This window comes from Mirounga angustirostris, unplaced genomic scaffold (genome assembly GCF_029215605.1).
Source record: "Mirounga angustirostris isolate CCGP_5_RB_7025 unplaced genomic scaffold, mMirAng1.0.hap1 SCAF_4, whole genome shotgun sequence".
Classification (NCBI taxonomy): Eukaryota; Metazoa; Chordata; class Mammalia; order Carnivora; family Phocidae; genus Mirounga; species Mirounga angustirostris.
The window spans coordinates 3,262,304-3,281,549 of NW_026991712.1; the positions used below are offsets into that span (position 1 = coordinate 3,262,304).

The following is a 19,246-nucleotide window of genomic DNA, read 5'->3' on the forward strand; positions in this document are numbered from 1 at the left end:
GGGCTGTGTCCCGGGAGCGGCGGCCCCCTGGGTCGGTGCTGAGGAAGTCTGGCCACCACCCGAGCCGTCTTCCCCGGGAAAGGAAGCTCAGCTCCCGGCCCGACACTCGCCCCAGTACTTTTCCTCCAGACGGCGAGACGGCCACCCAGTTAGGGTGACGCACACTTCCTGTTCCTCACACAGATATGAGGAGGCTGAAGAGTCAGAGTTTCATAAAATGAGTGCTTTTCCCTGCTTCAGTAAGAACATTTCTAGGTAAACTGGCCCCCCCTCCGCGGCAGAGCTTTCTGGTGCTGAGCCACTGCCTCGATGGGAGGCAGCACCTGCAGTTTCTGCCCTTGAACCTTCCGGGTACAGAGAGCATTACGTATTAGAACAAAAATACTTCTGACCTTGGGAAACCCCCTTAGCGGCTCCTGGGGCCTCCCCAGGAATTCCTGGGGCCACTCTGAGAATTGCTGAGTTACGAGAATCCTAAATTCTGTTCTCTCTCCCTCTGTGGAGTCATCTGTGTGAATATCTAATGGCAGAGACTGTCAGAGAGTCCACTTACATTAAGCTGCATCCTGCCTTACAAACACGTTTTAATGAAACTGTCCCAGGAGGGGGTCAGCTCTGGAGTGCGGGTTCCTGTGTGTGCGGCCTGGCAAAGTGATGGCCTGAGAGGTTTGGGGCTGCGCTTGTGTCTGCCAGGTCTCTGGGAGGCCCGCTCCTCGGAGCAGGTGAGAGTGGGTAGGAGGAGGGCTCCCCGTCTCTGGTGCGGAAGGAAATGGGGCCCATCGGGCTGGGTGGGTGTTTTCTTTTGAGTTGTTGGTGAAGGAGCTGGGCTGCCCTCAGGTCTCACAGACTTCTTTTTGAAAAGAGGCAGCTTCACTGAGTGGTGTCTTTAGTTTGGCGAATTCTATTTGTGCTTTTTGTGGAAGTGCTTGTAAAATTGTTCTGTTGAGAGATCTTCTGTCTTTACCAGCTGATGCGGATGGGTTTTCCTAGTTATTTAAGTACACATGGAGTTGGGGGTTCATCTGAGAGAGGCTAGCAGTCTGGAAATGGCTTCCATTCCGGGCTAATACCCAAAATTAGTTAAAAACATTTTCCTGGGGCATGGAAAGAGACCCCCTTCCCTGCCACCTACCCTGCTGTGTTCCTTGTTGCCGCTGTATTTAAACATAGTGTCTTCTCCCCTTCTCCCAAGGGACGGCCAGAAGCCCACTCGGGGATTTGTTGGAGGGTGTGCTCAGGTAAAGCTTGGTCTCTGTGGCAGCAGTTTAGGATGGTGTGTATGTGCTTTTGGTAGTAGCTTCTGACCTGCTCTAGAAAAAAGAGGAGTGAATGGTGTGACCCACATAGAGGAAAGTGTTCTAATTGATTCTTAACCAGCAAGCACTCACCTCTGAGCGTTCGAAAACTGTTGGAAGAGAGCTTGCTAACTGATGTGCCGCCTTGTCATAGCCCCGGCCCCAGGACAGGACAGAAACCTTGCTGTCTGTTGCCAGGACTAGTGCAGGGCCCTCCCCTCACGGCCCCCCGTGCTCCCGACCTGTGTCTCTGCAGTCTGTCACTGTGCCTTCCTTCCTTGGTGTTTGGATCACCTGCCATGTGCTGAGCCCTGTGCCAGATGCTGAGGAGAGGCAGACCCACACAGAGGGCCTCTGCTCTCGAGGAGCCTGTGACCTGGGCGGGGGGCGAACAGCTGGGGGACAGATAGGTAACACGTCTGGCGCACGGAGTCTGTGGTTAGGGTGCTTAGGGAGGTGGTGTTGGACAGCAGAGCCGGGCGCCGTGGGGACCACAGGGCAGGCAGAGCACTCCAAACCCCATGTGGCCGGAGCTGCGGCCGGAGGGCAGAGGCAGTGGGCCGGGGGCCACCGTGCCCTGCTGTGGTCACTCTGCCTACTTGGCCATTTGCAGAGGTTGCCAGCTATTTATAGAACACACTGTAAGCCCCTGGAGCCTGGCGTCACGACCCAGTACGACCTCACCAGGCCCATGCCAGCCTCTCGCGCTTCTGCCCTCATGCCCTTTGTGCTTCTGGTTGTGTTGCCTGTGGGTCCCTGGTCAGGTGCCCGTCCTGTGCACGCATATCCTGCTGATGGAAATTCCTTCTTTCCAGGATCTGCTCAAAGTGGGTTTCTCATGAAGCCTTGCCAAATAGCTAAGTAAGAATGCCTTGGTCTTTTGTCCAGTCAAAAGCTTATTCATTCCCCAGGACAGCCTGACCCCACCTCCCTGACGCCTGCGCTGCTGGAGCCCACGGTCAACGTTCATGGAACCAGCCAGCGGTGGCTGGGGTCCCTGGGAGGTGATGTCAGCAGGTCCCACCTGGTGGGCACAGAGAGAGGTCACAGTACAGGGAGAGACGCCAGTGAGAAGGAGGAGCACTGGATACTGTGGAAGGACAGATGGACGGATGGACGGATGAGGGCTTCCTGGTCACCTCCTCTGTTCAGCTGTGCTAGTCCTGCATGGGAAGACCCTTCCCGAGGTCACTCTGACTGCCCGTGGGACCATTTGGGCATTCAGAACATTCTGCTCTGTGACCCAGCAGATGACCCCAGTATCACTCTTAGGAGCATTTGGAAAGTAATAAATCTGCAGAGAAGTCCGTCCCTTACTGCTCTCGTCTGGCTCCCTGAGCATTTAGGACTTCTGGGTGTTTCAGGAATGGTAGATCAGTGGCCCCAGACCACAGACGCTCTGCCGGCCGAGCAGAGGACTCCGTGGTTTTCCTGGAGCAAGCGAGCCACTCTGGGCGAGGTTCCCTCAGCCCACGACTGCTCCTTGGGGTTTCGGCAAGTGCCGTCGGCTTGGGCCCTACGCCGTGTCCCTGCCTGCAGGCAGCCTTCGGGCCGGAGGGGCCGCGGGAGGAGGGCCCAGAGACTCTGGCGGGGCCTCCACTGGTGATGGGAAGAGGAGCGTAGGCTGCTGGGGCCGGTGGTTGGTGCAGGGCCAATGTTCTGACCCTGGAATGCAGCGGGGGCACCCCCAGAGTGTGTGCCGAGTGGCAGAAAGGAGGCGTGTCCGTGGAGGGAAAGAACAGACCAAAACCCACGTTCGGAAGCTTAGCCCTGCCTTGTGTAACACGAACACTCAAAAAAACAACAGCTTTATTTTTTCAAGATCTAGCTCACGAAGCCCCAAATTACCACTGTATTTTTATGTGTTGTGGTTAAAGATGTGCAGGATGTGTTGGTGCTGATAAGTCAGTCGGGCAGGCCTACTCCCTGCTGCAGCCGAGGAAGGTGCTGGTTCCTGTCCAAGGACGTCAAGGCGCTCAGTGCCGAGAGCACACAACGATTAAACACTAGGCCAGGGCGTGTAGCGTGCATAGAACCTAAAATTCACCATTTTACAGCACGCCATCAGTGGCCTTAAGTACGTTCACAGTGTTTGTGACCACTGAACCTTGTCATCCCCCCGAACAGAGACCCCTTACCCATTGGCTGCCTCTCTCGTCTCCGCTCCCCCGGCTGCTGGCAACCGCTAGTCTGCTTTCTGCTCAACGTAGTTGCCCATTCTGGACATTTCATGCAAATAGAATCCTACAGCATGTGGACTTTCGTGCCTCTGGTGTCACCTAAGAGTATCTTCAAGGTTCCTCTGTGTTGGAGCAGGTTATCAGTACTTTCTTGCTTTTTTTTTAAGATTTTATTTATTTATCAGAGAGACAGAGGCAGGCAGAGGGAGAAGCAGGCCCCTTGCTGAGCAAGGAGCCTGATGTGGGACTCGATCCCAGGACCCTGGGATCATGACCTGAGCCGAAGGCAGACGCTTAACTGACTGAGCCACCCAGGCGTCCCAGTACTTTCTTGCTTTTAATGGCTGAAGCCCATTCCATTGCGTGGATATACCACGTTTTGTTTTATCCATTCATTTGACAAGACATTTGGGGTTGTTTCCAATTATTGTATATTTTAATTATAAATTTCTTAATTTTCTGTGCTTTAAAGCTTTGCCAAAAGTGTGTGACAGTTTTATCAGAGGACATACAGGGCAGTTTTCCTATTTTTTCCATGCTGTGCTGGGAGCATTGGCTTCTGGATGGTGTTAGAGTTGGTCCACGTTCGCTTTGTGGGAAGGGAGGGGGGCGGTGAGAGCTGCAGATGCCTGTGTGTGAGCCCCCTCGTGTTGGAAGCGGTCTGCTGAGGGATCTCGCTGAGCCCCCATCGAGTTTGGAATCTGCCTGCTTCCTTTAGGCAAATCGAAATGTAGATGATGTTCGGAAGGACATTGTGCATTGATGTTTTTTCACTGTGTATGTGATTGTGGGAAAATCTTACCGTATTTTTAGGAAGCCTGAGTTGTAAATTTCTACTGTGAACATAACAATTTATAATCATAAAAAAAGGACATTCTGCATAACTTGTCGTATTGGCCGTATTTGGTATATTTGCAGACTTGAAGGCAGGGAATATTAATAGCAGAGTGGGGCAAACCGTTATTTTTGACCCTGCGTCACTGCATGGGAGTTCACTGGCCTGTCCCTGTACTGACGTCCTTGGTGAGCCTCCCCTGCCGGCTTCCTGTGCACGGGAGCCACAAGGTGTCCCCTTCTCGCTTCGCTCTCAGGCCGCCGTGGAGGCCTCCGAGCAGGCCGCTCGCTTTCCCCCTCGCTCGCAAGGCCCCTTTCAGCTTCGGCAGCCGAGTGTGTCACCGCTCGTGTTCCTGCTCAAGTCTGCAGTCCGGGGGGAGGTGGCAGAGGCGGTGTTCGCTGGGCCCTGGCCCCTCGCGCCACGGTGGGGGCAAAGCTGGCCACCACATTCTGAGCAGCCCGAACCCCCGGGGACAGCCCCAGCCGCCCCACCCCCCACCCCATCCCCAAAAGATGCCCGCGTGCTCATCCACACCGCCCGCTGCGGCCACACGTGTGCCCTGCCCGCAGCCCGTGAAGAGCCCGGGCGGTCGTCGCGTCCGGCTAGTCCCGCCGCCCTGAGCATCCACTCCTGTGCTGTTCCGTCTTTCAGACTTTCCGCGGTGCTTCTGACTTCCTAACGTGCGCAAGCCCAAAGTCTGATGGCCCCTAAAGCACTCATCTCTCAGCTCAAGCAGCATTAGCACGTGGCCACTTTTATTTCCTTACGGGAACAATTTGAAGGAAATCCTGCCCGTCATCCTTTATCCACACATACCTCAGTTGTGGTCACCAACAACCGTGGAATCACCGACCCAGACGCCCGCGTCCCTAAGGCTGCCCCTTAGTGTCACGTAGATGGTCAGTGCCCCGGGTTCCCGCTTGCCTCAGAATTGCTCTTTTAGGGCGCCTGGGTGGCTCAGTTGGTTAAGCGACTGCCTTCGGCTCAGGTCATGATCCTGGAGTCCCAGGATCGAGTCCCGCATCAGGCTCCCTGCGCGGCAGGGAGTCTGCTTCTCCCTCTGACCCTCCCCCCTCTCATGCTCTCTCTCTCTCTCATTCTCTCTCTCTCAAATAAAAAAAAAAAAAAAAAAAAGAATTGCTCTTTTATTGCTGGTGTGTTTGAATTAGTGTTGGTGCGCATGGTCAGCCAAGAATTCCAACGCACCTGAACGTGGCTGCTGTGTCATTGTCATTTCCGCAGACGTTAACTCCTGGCTAGGAGCTGCTGCCCATGGGGCCGTGTCTGCTTCCGACGTTCCCCACAGTGCAGAGCGTGTGTTGGTCACCCGGTGGTTTTAGGGACGTGTGTCTTTCACTGCATCATCTACTTAGTGCCCCCAAAACTGTAGCTTCAGACAGCCTCTGCCGTGGGCCGCCGTGGGCTGGCGGGGCCGGGTGCTCTCGTGGGTCTGATGCCGGGGGGCCCCCCTCAGCGGCTCCAGGCTGTCTCCTCCCGCCAAGGCAGGAATCCTACAGGAGTGAGTGCAACGCACAGCTCTTCCGAAAGCCCCAGGCAGCCCCAGATACTCGCTCCTGGTTGTTGGCCGGGGCAGGCAGGTGGACAGTGGGCTGTGTGACCGCGAGCTGGTTCCTGGAGCGAGCTCCTCACGGGGAGTCTGTGAAAGCTACCACGTAGATGAACGTCAAAAACATTGTGTTCGGTGAAAGAAGCCACGTATACGAGTCCGTTTATATGAGATGCCCGGAGTAAGTAAATCCACAGGGACGGGAAAGCAGATCAGTGGTTGCCAGGGGCTGAGGATAGGAGGGAATGGGAAGGAAGTGTGTGGTTTCTTTTGGGGGTGGTGAAAATGTCCTGGAAGCAACAGTGGTGGCGGCCACACAGCGTCGTGAAGGCACCAAAGCCACTGAATTGTCCACTGTAAGATGGTTAAGATGGTCCATTTTGTGCTCTGTGAAGTCTAATATGATTTCAGAAAACTGACCCTGGGTCATTTTATGCACATTCCTGAATCCAGATTTCCAAGCTCAGCTGTGAGCTTTGAAGGTACCAGCATACTTCATGTTAAGGTGTGCATTTTTGATTGGCTCATGACCAGCCAAAAGTGACATCGGGATCCCACCTTATGCTAAACGGGGTCCGCCAGGACACAGGAGACCTCAACTCTAGTTTTCACCAGCTGCCAGGGAAAGCAGCCCCCTCCCCCTGCCTCACAGGTATCAGATGAGTCAAGATCTAGGTAGTGGCTGGAGCCTGATGTGGATGGAAAAATGCCATAATTGTGCAGGGTCCTGCATCTGGCACAGTCCATCATCTAAGATATGTGCAAGTGTCACTAATTTCTTTTCAGCCTTTTGAAGAACGCAGAGTACATGTCTATTTATGTTAAATTGTGGGCTTGTCTCTCTTATGGAAGAATTGATTAAAGAGGCCCAACAGCCCTGGGGATTTTATCTGCTTGATTTTCAACAAATTTACTCCTAATTAATTATTCCGACTCAAAAAAAAAATTGTACCTCTACAGGATGCCAGTATTTAGAAGTGACATTTCAAATATCTAGCTGTACAAATTGAGAGAATTTTCTGATGTCTGTCGTTTGGTAAATTTGCTTTTAAGTATCCCCTCAGGGAGTTGTACTCATTCCAAGTAAGGGGATTACAGTCGAATTAGCACTCCCTCCGATTGGATTGAGCCACAGGTATCTGAGGCAGGAGCCTTGCTGAAGCATGCAGGGAAATTTGACTCAAAACAAAGCTAAAGCTTCTGTTACTTAATCTTTTCAGATGCTTTTCTTGGGATAAGGAACATTCTGGGATTTGTTTGTTTGTTTTGGTAATAGCACCATGATATTTACTATTGAATGTGTGCCTTGTTTTGTTAACATTAAAATAACACTACTTTTCACAAAATAGAGGGATTGTAATTGAAAATAAACATGGGAGTATTCTTACACTGAAGTCTGAGTTGAAATGCTTGATTGCTAAATATATTGCTGAGGAGAGGAAAATTTTTTTTTTTAAAGATTTATTTATTTGAGAGAGTGAGAATGAGAGAGAGAGAGAGTACATGAGAGCGGGGAAGGTTAGAGGGAGAAGCAGGCTTCTCGCCGAGCAGGGAGCCCGATGCGGGACTCGATCCTGGGACTCCAGGATCATGACCTGAGCCGAAGGCAGTCGCCCAACCGACTGAGCGGCCCAGGCGCCCCGAGGAGAGGAAATATTTTTATTTTCCTTTGTCGCTGGCAGCGTAGCGGATGTGACCCCACAGGTACCCAGCCCGGGAAGATTTTGATGTGTAAAAAGAATCCATGTTTATCACAAAAAAGATACAAACAGAAGCTGAAGTTTTCCCTTCATAATGTTGACTTTTTAACCTCTCTTACTCTCTTTAAAAAAAGGACTGGGGCGCCTGGGTAGCTCAGTTGGTGAAGCGTCTGCCTTCGGCTCGGGTCATGATCGCAGGGTCCTGGGATCGAATCGGGCTCCCTGCTCAGCGGGAAGCCTGCTTCTCCCTCTGCCCCTCCTCTCTGCTCCCGCGGGTGCTTTCTCTCTCTCAAATAAATAAATAAAATCCTTAAAAAGAGGAGGGGGGATTCTTCTGTGTTCATTGTAGAAAACACTGGCTACAGAGGGACGGAGTCGTTGGGGTGCACAAAGTCCCCGAGAGTCTCCCTGGGTGTTCGGGCCTGGCCGCCCCGCTGCAGCCAGCGGGGGGAGGGGGGTGGAGGACAGGGAGGAAACGGGCGCCACTGCCGGGGCCGGGGCCGGGGCCGGGGAGGACCTGCCCACGCGGCGCCCACTGCAGGGCCGTGGAGACGGGCAGAGCCGGAGGTGGGGGGGGGGGGGCGATGGCACAAGGAGGGCTCTCTGAGAAGGCGCCACTTGAACACAGACCTGGGAGCGAGCGAGCAAGCTGCAGGGCGAGCAAGCTGCAGGGCGTCTGGGGGAGGAAGGCCCCAGCAGAAGCGGGGGGGGGGGGCAGGGCGCAAGGGGAGAGGAGGAGATGGGGGGAGGCTGGGGCCCGCCGCTCCTCGCTCCTCCGCTGAGACAGGATGCCGCTGGAGGGTTTGAGCAGAGTCTGCCCTCCAGCTCCTGGCTGCTGTGTAGACACGGGGGTGGGGGTGGGCGTGGAGAGAGGACCAGTTAGGAATCTCGGAATAATCCCCTGGAAGGTAGTGAGGGTTCGGACCTGTGTACTCACAGTGGAGAGGGGGACACTGATGGATTCTAGGTCCATGGTGTGTGTCTTAAAGGTGGAGGCAGGAAGATTTAGACGTGGTCTAGACGTGAGGGAAAGTCAGGGGTGACAACATTGTGGCCCTGAGCAGTGGCCTCATGATTGAGATGAAGACACGGTGTGTGTGTGTGTGAGAGAGAGAGAGAGAGAGATAACACAGGGTCTTGGTGACTCTGTCAGGTGGGTTTGGAGGAGTCAGGGGGATCTGCCTGGTTTGGGGAGGGGCAGAGAAAATGGGAGGATAGGATGTGGAGCCACCTAGTGTGACCAAGTCGGAATTGGGAGAGGGAGGGCAAGGGAGTGGGTGTGAGCAGGGGCAGTCATGGGGAGCAGGTCTGAGGGACGGCAAGAGTTGATCTGGGACACGTAGAGTCTGTGGTGTCTACTGGACCTCAGCTGGAGGGCAGCAGGAGGTTCCTGGGGGCATGGGGACAAGAGAGGCACCCAGTGGTGGTCAGGATATAGAGAGTGCTGGAAGCCATTTGACTAGGTGAGATCACCAAGGGCCTGCTGTGGATGGTGCATGGGTGGGTGGGTGGATGGGGCAGAGCTAGTGAGCAGGGTCCAGGACTAAGAGGCAGGAAGGCAGGAGGAACCAGGAGCAGCTGGATGCAGCCAACACTGGACAGAGAAGGAGCGACTCGCTTACCGTCAGGGCCTGCCGATGGCGCAGGTGGGTGGAGGGTTGACCATGTGATGTGGTGACCTTGCAGGAGCAGCTCCGTCTGTGTGGGGGGGACACCGGTCCGCCTGAAGAGCTGCGGAAGAACTAGGAAGCGACTGAACACAACCAGTGGATTGATGGTTGGGGGAGAGTGGGAGCCAAAGATTGTTTCGCTCCTGGAGTCTCTTGGGGTTCACTTTTTACCTGTGAACATCTTTGTGCTCGTTCTGTAGAGTTTCTCCAAGAAGACACTCCCAGGTTGAGAGTTACTTTCTTTTCACACTTCGGCAATATTTGGGGTTTGGGGGCAGTTTTGAAGTCAGCTTCTGTCTAATCAGAGTTGCTTTATAGCGGATCTGTGTTTTTCTTTCTTATGCCTTAGAACAATCTTTTCTCGGTCTTTGTCTCATTTTGTTTAAAATGGAAGTAAGTGCAGCGTGTTGGGCTCCTGTTGGGAATAGCCCTCTTGAGAGGGAAGGTTTATGACAGAGAAGGAGGGATTGCTGGAGCCGTGTCCCTGACTTCAGGCACCGATCTGCAGGTGGGGGGCTGGGCCCGGCGAGGACACCATAGTTCTTCCCGACGACAGAGGCTCACGGAGGTGGGGGTCTGGGGGGGGCGGCTCTTTTGGGGGCTGTGATGCCCTCTGTGAAGCCGTCCGTGAGTCCGAAGCTGAGGGGAGGGTGCGGGAAGGAGGTGCCGGATGTTTGGCCTGGATCGGACAGGCTGCTGGTGGGGTCACGGGAGGCTGGAGGTCTCTACGGAAGCGTGGGGCCAATCAGCAGCACGGTGTTGGTGTCACAGGTGGGGCCCAGGTTCAGACCAGCATTGTATCAACCCTGGATCCCTGGGGAGCCCGCCTGTGCTCAGCTGACCAGCTTCTCGTTTTTTCTTTCTGCCCGTAGAGGTGTCCCTGTGAGCCCTGCAGCGCATCCAAAAGCCCGATTCTTCCAGGCGCTTTGCAGCAGGATGTCCCTTCCCTGTGTTGGGCTGCGTGCTGTTGGCAGCCCGAGACCCAGCTTTTCCAGGCCTGTTGGTAGTGTCCCCCATTTCCTCGGGTGAGGACGTGATTGGCAGAGGTCTCCTTCCTCGACAGCATGGGTATTTAAGATGTGCTCGTATGGCCTTCTTTGTTGTCCCAGGACTGAGTGGCAGTTGGACATCTAAACTGTACTGAATGGGGGGCCCTGGCAGGGAGCAGCACTTCGGCCAGGAAGATCTAGTTGATGGGCGCCACAGAAACTCGGGTGTTTGCTTCCGTTACCTGTTGCCGTGGGAAAAGCCGTCCAGACCGAGCGGCCTGAATCAGCAGCTGTTTTGCTCACGGACTCTGTGGGTCAGAGACGTGGGCCGGACACAGACGGGAGACGCTGCTTCTCTGCTCCAGCATGCCTCAGCCAGGAAGGAGGGAGGGGGTGGCTCAGACCTGGGACCATCTGGAGACCTCTCCACCCACACGTCTGACACCCGGGCTGGGTTGACGCCAAGGCTGGTTTCAGTGGGGACTGTTGGCCAGAGTGTCTGTGCAGCCTCTCTGTGTGGCTTGGGCTGAATTCTTCAAGGAAGCGTATCAGGAGGAAGTATCTGGAACACAGACGTTCCCAGGGAGCGGGAGGAAGCTGCGTGGCCTCTTCTGACCCAGCCTCCCAGATCCCCATCGTTTCCACTTCTACCCTGCCCAGACTCAAGGGGAGGGGACGTGGACCCCAGCTCTCAATGGCAAAGGGTTTGGGCTGCTTTAAAACTGCTGCTGTAGTGTCCTTTCAAAACACTCAGTTAGATCCTATATCACGTTCCAAGGCAGAGCCTCATACCTGGCTGGGCGGCTCAGGATAGACGTCAGATGCCTGCTGTTCTTGACTGACAGTGCACAGGAAAGCCTGAATCTGTGTGAGTGCTTTCAGCCCTCTGCCATCCCATGGCAGCTACGAGCTCCTTACCCTTCCAGTCCATCCTGACCCAGCCAGGTGGCCAGAGGAGGCCTTGTGGCTCCCAGAAGAGTCCAGACTTTGGAATCAGAGGTGTCTGAGTCCAGGTCCTAGCCCTGCCACCATGGATCTGCGTGACCTCAGGCGAGTCACTTCACCTGTGTCCATCTGTGTCTCTTCTGCAAATTGGTGAAAATCCCTGCCTTGCCCGATGTGTTGCCAACATTACAGAAAAGGTGAGGGGCCATTTGGGACACCTGGCACTTAGATTATAATAATTGGGAGGCGTTGCTGGGGAGTATCTTATCTAATTCAGCAATATCACTAATAGAGTTAAACATCGCACCTTCTCAATTCTGGTAGGAAGTAACCACCCAGAATCTGGCTTCCTTTTTTTTTTTTTTTTTTGAGAGAGAGAGAGAGAGAGAATCTCAAGCAGGCTCCACCCCAGTGCAGAGCCCAATGGAGGGCTCAGTCTCGCAACCCCGAGACCATGACCTGAGCCCAAATCAAGAGCTGGACGCTTAACTGACAGCCACCAGGCGTCCCTCCGACTTCCTTTTTCTACGAACAAGTGAACATTTCTTGGATCTTTAAGCCCCCTGTGATGCTGACTTATCATGTGCAGCAGGGGTCTGAACAGAGAACATACATTACCACGAGGCCAGATGGCAAAGGCGATCACTGAGCACAAGACTAATTAATTGAGATCTCTTTCAAGCACATTCAATCCTTGTCCCTCCTTTGTACCTGTGGTTTTTGTTGTTTGTAAATGGCATCTTTGTAAAAGTAATTTTCCTAATTAGTAGTTGTTCAGGTGTAGGAATGCAATGGATTTTTAGAGTCTTGTTTTTAGCAAGCTTGTTGAATTCTTTTTAGTTCTAACCGTTGTCTGTGAATTTTATCTTAATTTTATACAGGAGATCGTGTCATCTACCTGTGGCAGTTTCGCGGTCTTGTTTCACGGCATGTTGTTTCTTTTGTTACTGCACTTGCTAACGTCTGTTGAAGTGGTGATTTCAAGCCTCACTGTTTGGTTCTGACCTCAAAAGAAATCCATCTAATACTGCTTTAGTGGGAGTGCTGTTTTCAGGAAGTTTTTATTGGATAACCTTTATTAGGTCCAAGAAGTCCCTTGAAGTTGCCAGGTTTGTCTGCTGGGTTTTCTCTCGTTGTCTAAACCATGAGAGGGTCTTGATTTTCAGACAGTGTAAGGAACGTTTGGCTGGGCCACTGTCAGGTCTGTGGGAATGCTCTCAGCTAGAGGGCTGCCCGTACCTTACAGGTGGTGTGAATGCACATCCCCGTGAATGAGGGGCCCCCTCACCACGGGTTCTCATGGCAGAGGCGCAGCCCCCAGCTGGCCACACAGCTTCACAGGGTGGGCACCACAGCTCAGCCTCGGGGTCTGTGGGAAGACCTGCAGCTCGGCCACAAACATCTGAAATCCAAGGTCGAGCTGGCGTCGGTAGCTACATGTGTGATAAGGCGTCACAGAGGAGGGGGTGAGTTGGAGAACGTGGTGTGTTATTATCATGTTGCTGTGGTTGAACAGACTGAACAAGAACGTAGAACCAGAGAAGTAGCCAGTGAGGTGGGTCTTGTGAACCGCCACATCGGAAGGATTGTCCCGCCAGAGGTGGCAGGCACTCCAGTTGGCTCTGGGCCCCGCGGGGTTTCCAGGAGAGATGACGTCAGCGGTAGCTCTGGTTTTTAGGGGAGGAAGGGAGGGGCAGGTCATGGAGAGGAGCAGGGCGGGTTGGGGAGGGAGAGGGCAGGTGGAAGCTGAGTTGGGGGCTTGCTGCAGCGTGCAGGGTGACCCGTGCACAGAGAGCCCAGAGTCGCTGGGGGTCCTGCCACCTGGCGGGCTCATTTGAATGGGGGGATGGAGGTGTTGTCCTGGGCAGCCGTCAGGCCTGGCAGGGAATGGGGAAGGGCAGGGGATTGTCCTGGATAAGGTTCTGTGGAAGTGATTGGGCTAAACAGGAAGAAATGTAACATCACGGCAGGTCAGGATTTAAGCCGGGTTTGGTCTTCTAGGTTTGGTAGTGGGTCAGAAGGAGCTGCTTTGTGATGTCATACCTCAGGTCGCTGACCCTAAACCGGCGGATCCTGCTGGGTCCTGCTGCCTTGGTCTAAGATACTTCTTCTGGGTGTGATGGCTTCAATATGTCTGACGAAGCCCCTGACTTTGTCCTCCATAAGGCTGTGGGAACTCTTGTGTACGTCCCTTTCCCGCCCGTGTTGCCTTATTGAGCGGCTGAGCTGCTTTGTGGGGCCCTCAGCCCTTCGTGCTGTCTGGTCTCATTCCTCCTCCTCCTTTTCCTTCTGTGTTGGACCACATAGAATTACTCACTTGATGGTGGACAGGTGCCCTGCAGCCTGGGCACCCATTGTCACCTGTCAGTTCCGCAGGCGGGCGGATGACACGGTTGTGTGTTAGCAGATGATGGGGAGATGCCTTGCTGGTAAAAATAGATGTTTATTCTTTTCAAGACTGGCAAAAAATTAAGACTTCACTCAGGAGCCCCGTGGGACAGGACTGAAGTTGTGGTTTTTCATTTTTGCTATCGTTTTCTTCTTCCTGATTCCTATTCTCTCTCTTAAAATTCACCGGGCCTCACGAGCTAATACTGATGGATCTGGTTTCGGTGGATTTGCGTTCGCTAGAGATACCCGGATGCTTACTGTGAGGCCATTACCCACGTTAAGGCTTGAAGTCAGGAGTGAGCCCCCCTGGAAAGAGGAGCCCTGGCCCCAGAAGCCGCTCGGTGGCCGCGCCTTGCTTGCCAGGAGAGCGGGGGGGAAGCTGTGGTACCTCTGCACGTTCACGGAAGGTGCTTGCCCTGAGGCGACTCGTGCTCTCTGTGTTCGTTTTCTTTTCCATTAAAAAAAATAATAATAAATAAAACGCTGGTGGCTACCTGCATTCGGTGGCCAAGGCTCTAGCTGGATTGGGAGGCTGCTTGGGCCGGCCCCACCCTGCCCGAGTACCAATGCCACTCTCCAGGACTAATGGTGCAGCCTCGTGGGGAATGGCAGTGTGCGCTCGGCATCGAGACCCTTGGCGTGTGCGTGCTGGAAAGGGTGTAGGTAAATGAGGTGGTTTCTGGCCGCCTCAGAAACTGAACCATGTAAGTGAAGGGAGGGAGACAGGGGATCCCCCCATCCCGAGTCAGACAGCTGTGCAAAGTGGTGGGGTTCCTGCTGAGGTAGGGCCGTGGGGCACATTTATAAATGAGTGGAAATAGGTCTTCTGAGTTTTTTTTCTTTTATGCACTTTCAGTATGGGTTCCCTTTATCTGGGATAGAAAATCCAAATCATGGCTTTAATCTTGTACTTGAAGTAACATGCTGGCTTGCGGTCAGGAAGAAGAGCATGAGGAGTTTTGGGGCAAAGATGTGTGGGTTTATATCCTGCCCTGTGGGGTGCCCTTGGGCAAGTCCCAGGGACTGGCAGGCACCAAGGGGTTCCCTGGGACAGGGCCTCGTGGCTGCAGCGTGGGGCCGGGGTCAGATGCTGCACTTGGTGGCACTGGCAGGTGGCACGTGGCACGTGGCCGCCCATCTTACCGATGATGGAGCGTCTCTGCCAAGCCGGGCGCCAGCCTCTCCACGTGTTTGCGTCCCTGGGGCTTCGAATATACATGGGAATCATAACAGACCCGCCTCAAATCTTGAATTGGGCAAGGTTTTAAATCTCTCTGGATGTCTGTTAGTGAGGTACTATGTTTACCTCTTAGTTTTTATTTAACTTTGGAAAATATCGAACAGAGAAAAACAGAATAGTAAACACCCATTTATCCTCCTCCCAGAATTTGTTCGTAGTTGCTTTTGTCAGTTTTTAAAAGGTAGCTTTATTATTATTTTTCTAATAATAAATATAATGTGCCCACTCAAACAAATAGAGGTATCAAGAAGAGTAGGAAGATCAGTTGGAATGTGAGCAGTTGGGAATAATCACTGTGGATATATATATTTTTAATTTTATTTATTTATTTGAAAGAGAGAGAATGAGAGAGAGAGCGCACATGAGAGGGGGGAGGGTCAGAGGGAGAAGCAGACTCCCCGCCGAGCAGGGAGCCCGATGCGGGACTCGATCCCGGGACTCCAGGATCACGACCTGAGCCGAAGGCAGTCGCTTAACCGACTGAGCCCCCCAGGCGTCCCAAATCCTTAGTAATTTATATAAACTCTGTATATCCAGGTTTACATTTTCAGGTTTGTGAATTTATTGTCACAAAATTTTCTGAATTTGTTGGGCAATCAGAGAAGCTCTAAAAGTCTTATGTAGTCAGACTCATCTTTGTGAGCCCTGCATTTTGGCTCCAAGAAAGAAAGCATTCTGACTCCCAAATGATACGTTATTAAATTTTGAAGTATTTCTTTGGATGTCTTTGTTTCACTTAGAAGTGTTAGCTATTACAATTTGTATCCATTTGGAGTTTGTTTTGTAATAAGATGTGAGAGAGCTCACCTTAACTTTCCCCTGAGATACTCAGAGTTGTGTCAGCTTTCCTTCTCTCCCATCCCACGACTGAAACGCCGGCTCAGCCCACCCCGCACTGTCCTCACGGCCGCTCCTGCCGTCCCTCGTGATTCTCTGCCTGCCGTCTTCGGAGGTGAGCGCCCTGAGGACAGGGACGCAGTAGGCGCTCAGGAAATGTTGCACGAGTGGAATCAGACAGAGTTGGTGTATATGAAATGCTTGGTACGGGGCCGGGCACACAGTCAGACCTCAGTTACGTGGCGCCGAGTGCTAATTGAACGAATTTGGGGAATCTACATTATTATGCACTGTTAGGTCATCCGTCTCTTTTAAAGAATTCATTTGATTTCAATATACCCACTCTCTCCAAAGGACTTGAGGCAGACTTGGCCTGGCCACAGAGCTCACGTGCTCTGCTGGCAACAGGACCTGCACCGAGCCCAGCTGTGCTGTCAGTAGCCTTCCCAGGGTCTCCTCTGTAAGCCGGGGGTCCCTCGTGCCTGACCCGGGGTGAGGAGTAGACGAGAAGGTGCACGTGGAGGTTTCTGCAGCGTGCATGGTGCACCGGGAGTCCCATTTCTTCCTAAGGTCTCGGGGGAGAGCTTAAACTAATACACGCACTAGAAACGGTAGTTACACATTTTCTGTTGGTGTTGAGAGATGTCCTTGGTAACTGGGATGGATTTGTTACTGTCAAAGAGTGTAAAATACTGAACTTTCTGCTTAAGAGGGATGGCAACAGAAAGGTGGTAGGTTAGATTCTTGTACGTTTGGGGTGATAAAAAGAAGGATTTAGGTTCTTTGGGGAAAAAGACGTTCCTGAAGTATGAGAGATGTCCTAAGAACTCTTCTGTGAGGGAGGTTGGTTGATTCCATGGGCCATGTTGGCAGAGGGCTCAGCTGGACAGTCTTTGCTCTGTGGTCTGCTGGCCTGGCACCGAGTCACCCTCCAGGGAACCCTGGTTCCTGTCTGTGAAGTGAAGATAGCTCGCATCCAGGAGGGTGGATGCAAGGATAGGTGAGGAGGTGTCTGGAGTGCACCCCGAGTGTAGTAGGTGCTTGATAAATGCAGCTTCTTGAGTCGAAATGGTGGAGACAGCTTGCAGAGGACGGAATAATAGTCTTTGCATAAATGCTTCGTGTTTTTGCCATAAAATGCTTGGCATTGAGTGACAAATCGTTTCTACAGAGAGTGAGTGTGGTATTGAGGTATTCTTTTATTCATCAGTTCATTCATTCATTCATTCAACAGTTGTACAAAACCAGATGTAATCCCTGCCCCGGTGATGCTTACATTCTAGTGGGAGAGGCAATTACTAGTCAGAGAATCACAAAATAAATAGAAAGTCAAAACTGGTAAGTGCTGTGGAGAAGTGTGAGGGAAATGCACTATAGGATAGTCTCGTGTATTCACCGAGCTTTTGTAAAGTGCTTACTTCGCATGGCTAAGTTTTCTGACAAGTGCGTGAAAGAACCATTGGTCCACGGAGCAGGACAGCTGCGGGTGGGGCTCACACCAGCCGTTTGGGGGACGTTTCGGTGGGAGATAATTTATGTTTTGTAAGTATTTCTTTAATTCCTCCTTATTTTTATTACAGTATTTGTAATATTGTTCACTAAAGACAGATGGGGTTAGGTCAGAGGGGATATCTTTGACATGGGGGGAAGTTTATTACAACAATTTTTATGGGAAATTTTTCTTTTTACAGATCACAGGGGTGATCTCAAAGTAATAGTGTTTTAAATGATGGTTGGAGGTTCACAAAAGCCTATTTAAAAATTCTTTGTGGGTGAAGTTCTTTGAGTTTGCAACGAAGATAGAGAATAATCTTGTTAGTCACTGGCATGAGGGTAGTTGGATGTTTGTTTTATAATTGATCCTAAACTGTACGTATGTGTCATATATTCTTATGCGTGCTGTATTGCTCACTAAAATGAGGTTAAAATATTTTTGGAGTATTACTCATTCAAGCACAAAAGTTGAGTGAGGCAGTCGAGTAGCAATCTTCCTGACGACTTGGCTTGCCTCCTCCCCGCTTTGGGCACCTGCCAGGACCGCACCCTCACCTGGGAGCACCTGCTTCGCCCAGCCCCTCGCCCCCTCACCGCTGCCCCCCCAGAGTGACTGGCTTCTTCTCCCTCTTCCCCGTTGCCTCCCAGGGCCATTTCTTTGGGTGTTGCCAAGAACCAGGCTGTGACAGATTGGAATTTCCCAGAGGGTTTTTTTTTTTTTTTTTTTACCAAGAGAGGAAGAAAAGACTTACAGGAACTGTGGCCTGCATGAAGGTGACACATTTCGAGAGAACAGCTCTTTGACTCCATGGTTGGCTTCTTTCCCTGCAGGGCTGTCCTTCCCCCGCCTTGTCCTGGGAGCCTGCCTAGGGTTTTGTCTGGGTTCTTCTGTCTCTCCTCATCCTCATTCAGAGTGGGAGGTGCGGAGAAAACCTGGCCAAGGGTGAGGGGCGGAAGAGAGTGCCTCCCTTGGGTGTGGGCACGTCCTCTTGCTGGAGAAAGGGACTCCTGACGGTCTGCATCGGCCGTGGAGTGTTTTCTGAGCCCCCTGCCCTCGGGGCTCACATTTAGTGTCCTAGCGGGGCCACCTGCGTCCTGAGCACAGATGCCTGGGTCCCGTGTGCTGAGAGTGGAGTTCCTCCTAGGCAGTGATTATGCACACCTGCTAGCCTCAGTCCACCTCTGGGACCCCCCTCGTGTCCCACTTTACTTTCGGTGTGCCCTTGCGAGCTTGGGGAGCTCCCAGGCGGAGGTGGGCTTGTGGAGGTTGGGGCTGGGGCTGAGCGCTGGCAGTTACAGACCGCGTCCCAGCTGGGCTCTTCTCTGCTCGGCTGTGTTGCCTGCACTGGATGTGGGAGCAGAAGCCCCCTGCCTTGGCGTTTGACCAGACAAAAACCCATCTCTCTGGGAACTCGGGCGAGGTTTGGTTTGGGGTTTTTGCTTTTTTCCCCTCACAGATGGCTAGTCGGTCGCCCGGGTCTAACACTGCAGTTTTGCAGAGCGCGTGTAGTTGTTTTATCTCCAGCTGACAGGAGCAGATGTTTCTGTCTGCATTCTTAGCGCTTCATTCTGAGAATGCGTCCATTCAGTTCACCAGAAAGGCTGCCGTGATTGTGTTATTGTCGTTCCGTTGGCTTGGGTGGCCATAGGCGAGACCGGCCTGTGTAGGCAACAGGTGGATTCGCCAAGTGGGCAGCCATATGTCCTGGTTGTAGCAGGAGAGTGCTGGTCGGACAGCATCTGCTTTCTAGTCTGGGCCCTGGGGAGCGGTCAGAACCTGTCCTTTTTTAGCCCATGGTGAAAGCAAAGGTACAGGAGACACACAGACCTGGGTGGTGGTCCCGCTCGGCCACCGCGCGGCTGGGGGCCCTGACCAGCCACTCAGCCCCAAAGGAGCTGACGCGGGCTTGGCCCACATAGTGGCATGGCAGGGCTGGATAGCCGTGAGCTATTTTTGTCACTTTCTTTTGTTTTAGTTTTGTCATAGTTTCTGGCTGATACCCAATATAATGAAAACAGAGTTCTAAAAGGAAACCGGAGGATACATGACATTGAATACTAATGCTCACTTCGAGGTTCTGGAAGGAGCTTGACAATAGCTTC

The 19,246-nt window shown here is 52.7% G+C and overlaps 1 protein-coding gene across 6 annotated transcripts in view; it reads left to right on the plus strand.

Annotated features, from left to right (window-relative positions):
• The window catches only part of AGO2 (argonaute RISC catalytic component 2), a 111,819-nt gene that overhangs the window by 22,352 nt on the left and 70,221 nt on the right, over positions 1 to 19,246 (plus strand). For 4 of the 6 annotated variants that reach the window (XR_010410490.1, XR_010410489.1, XR_010410488.1 and 1 more), the window contains exon 1: positions 11,339 to 11,378. The exons of the other annotated variants lie outside the window; for them this stretch is intronic. Coding sequence is in view for 1 of the 4 variants with exons in the window: in XM_064587829.1 (XP_064443899.1) it covers positions 11,354 to 11,378 (25 nt within the window). In the remaining 3 variants the exon portion in view is untranslated. Of the gene's footprint in view, positions 1 to 11,338; positions 11,379 to 19,246 lie in introns of those variants that run through there. 6 annotated transcript variants of the gene reach the window in all.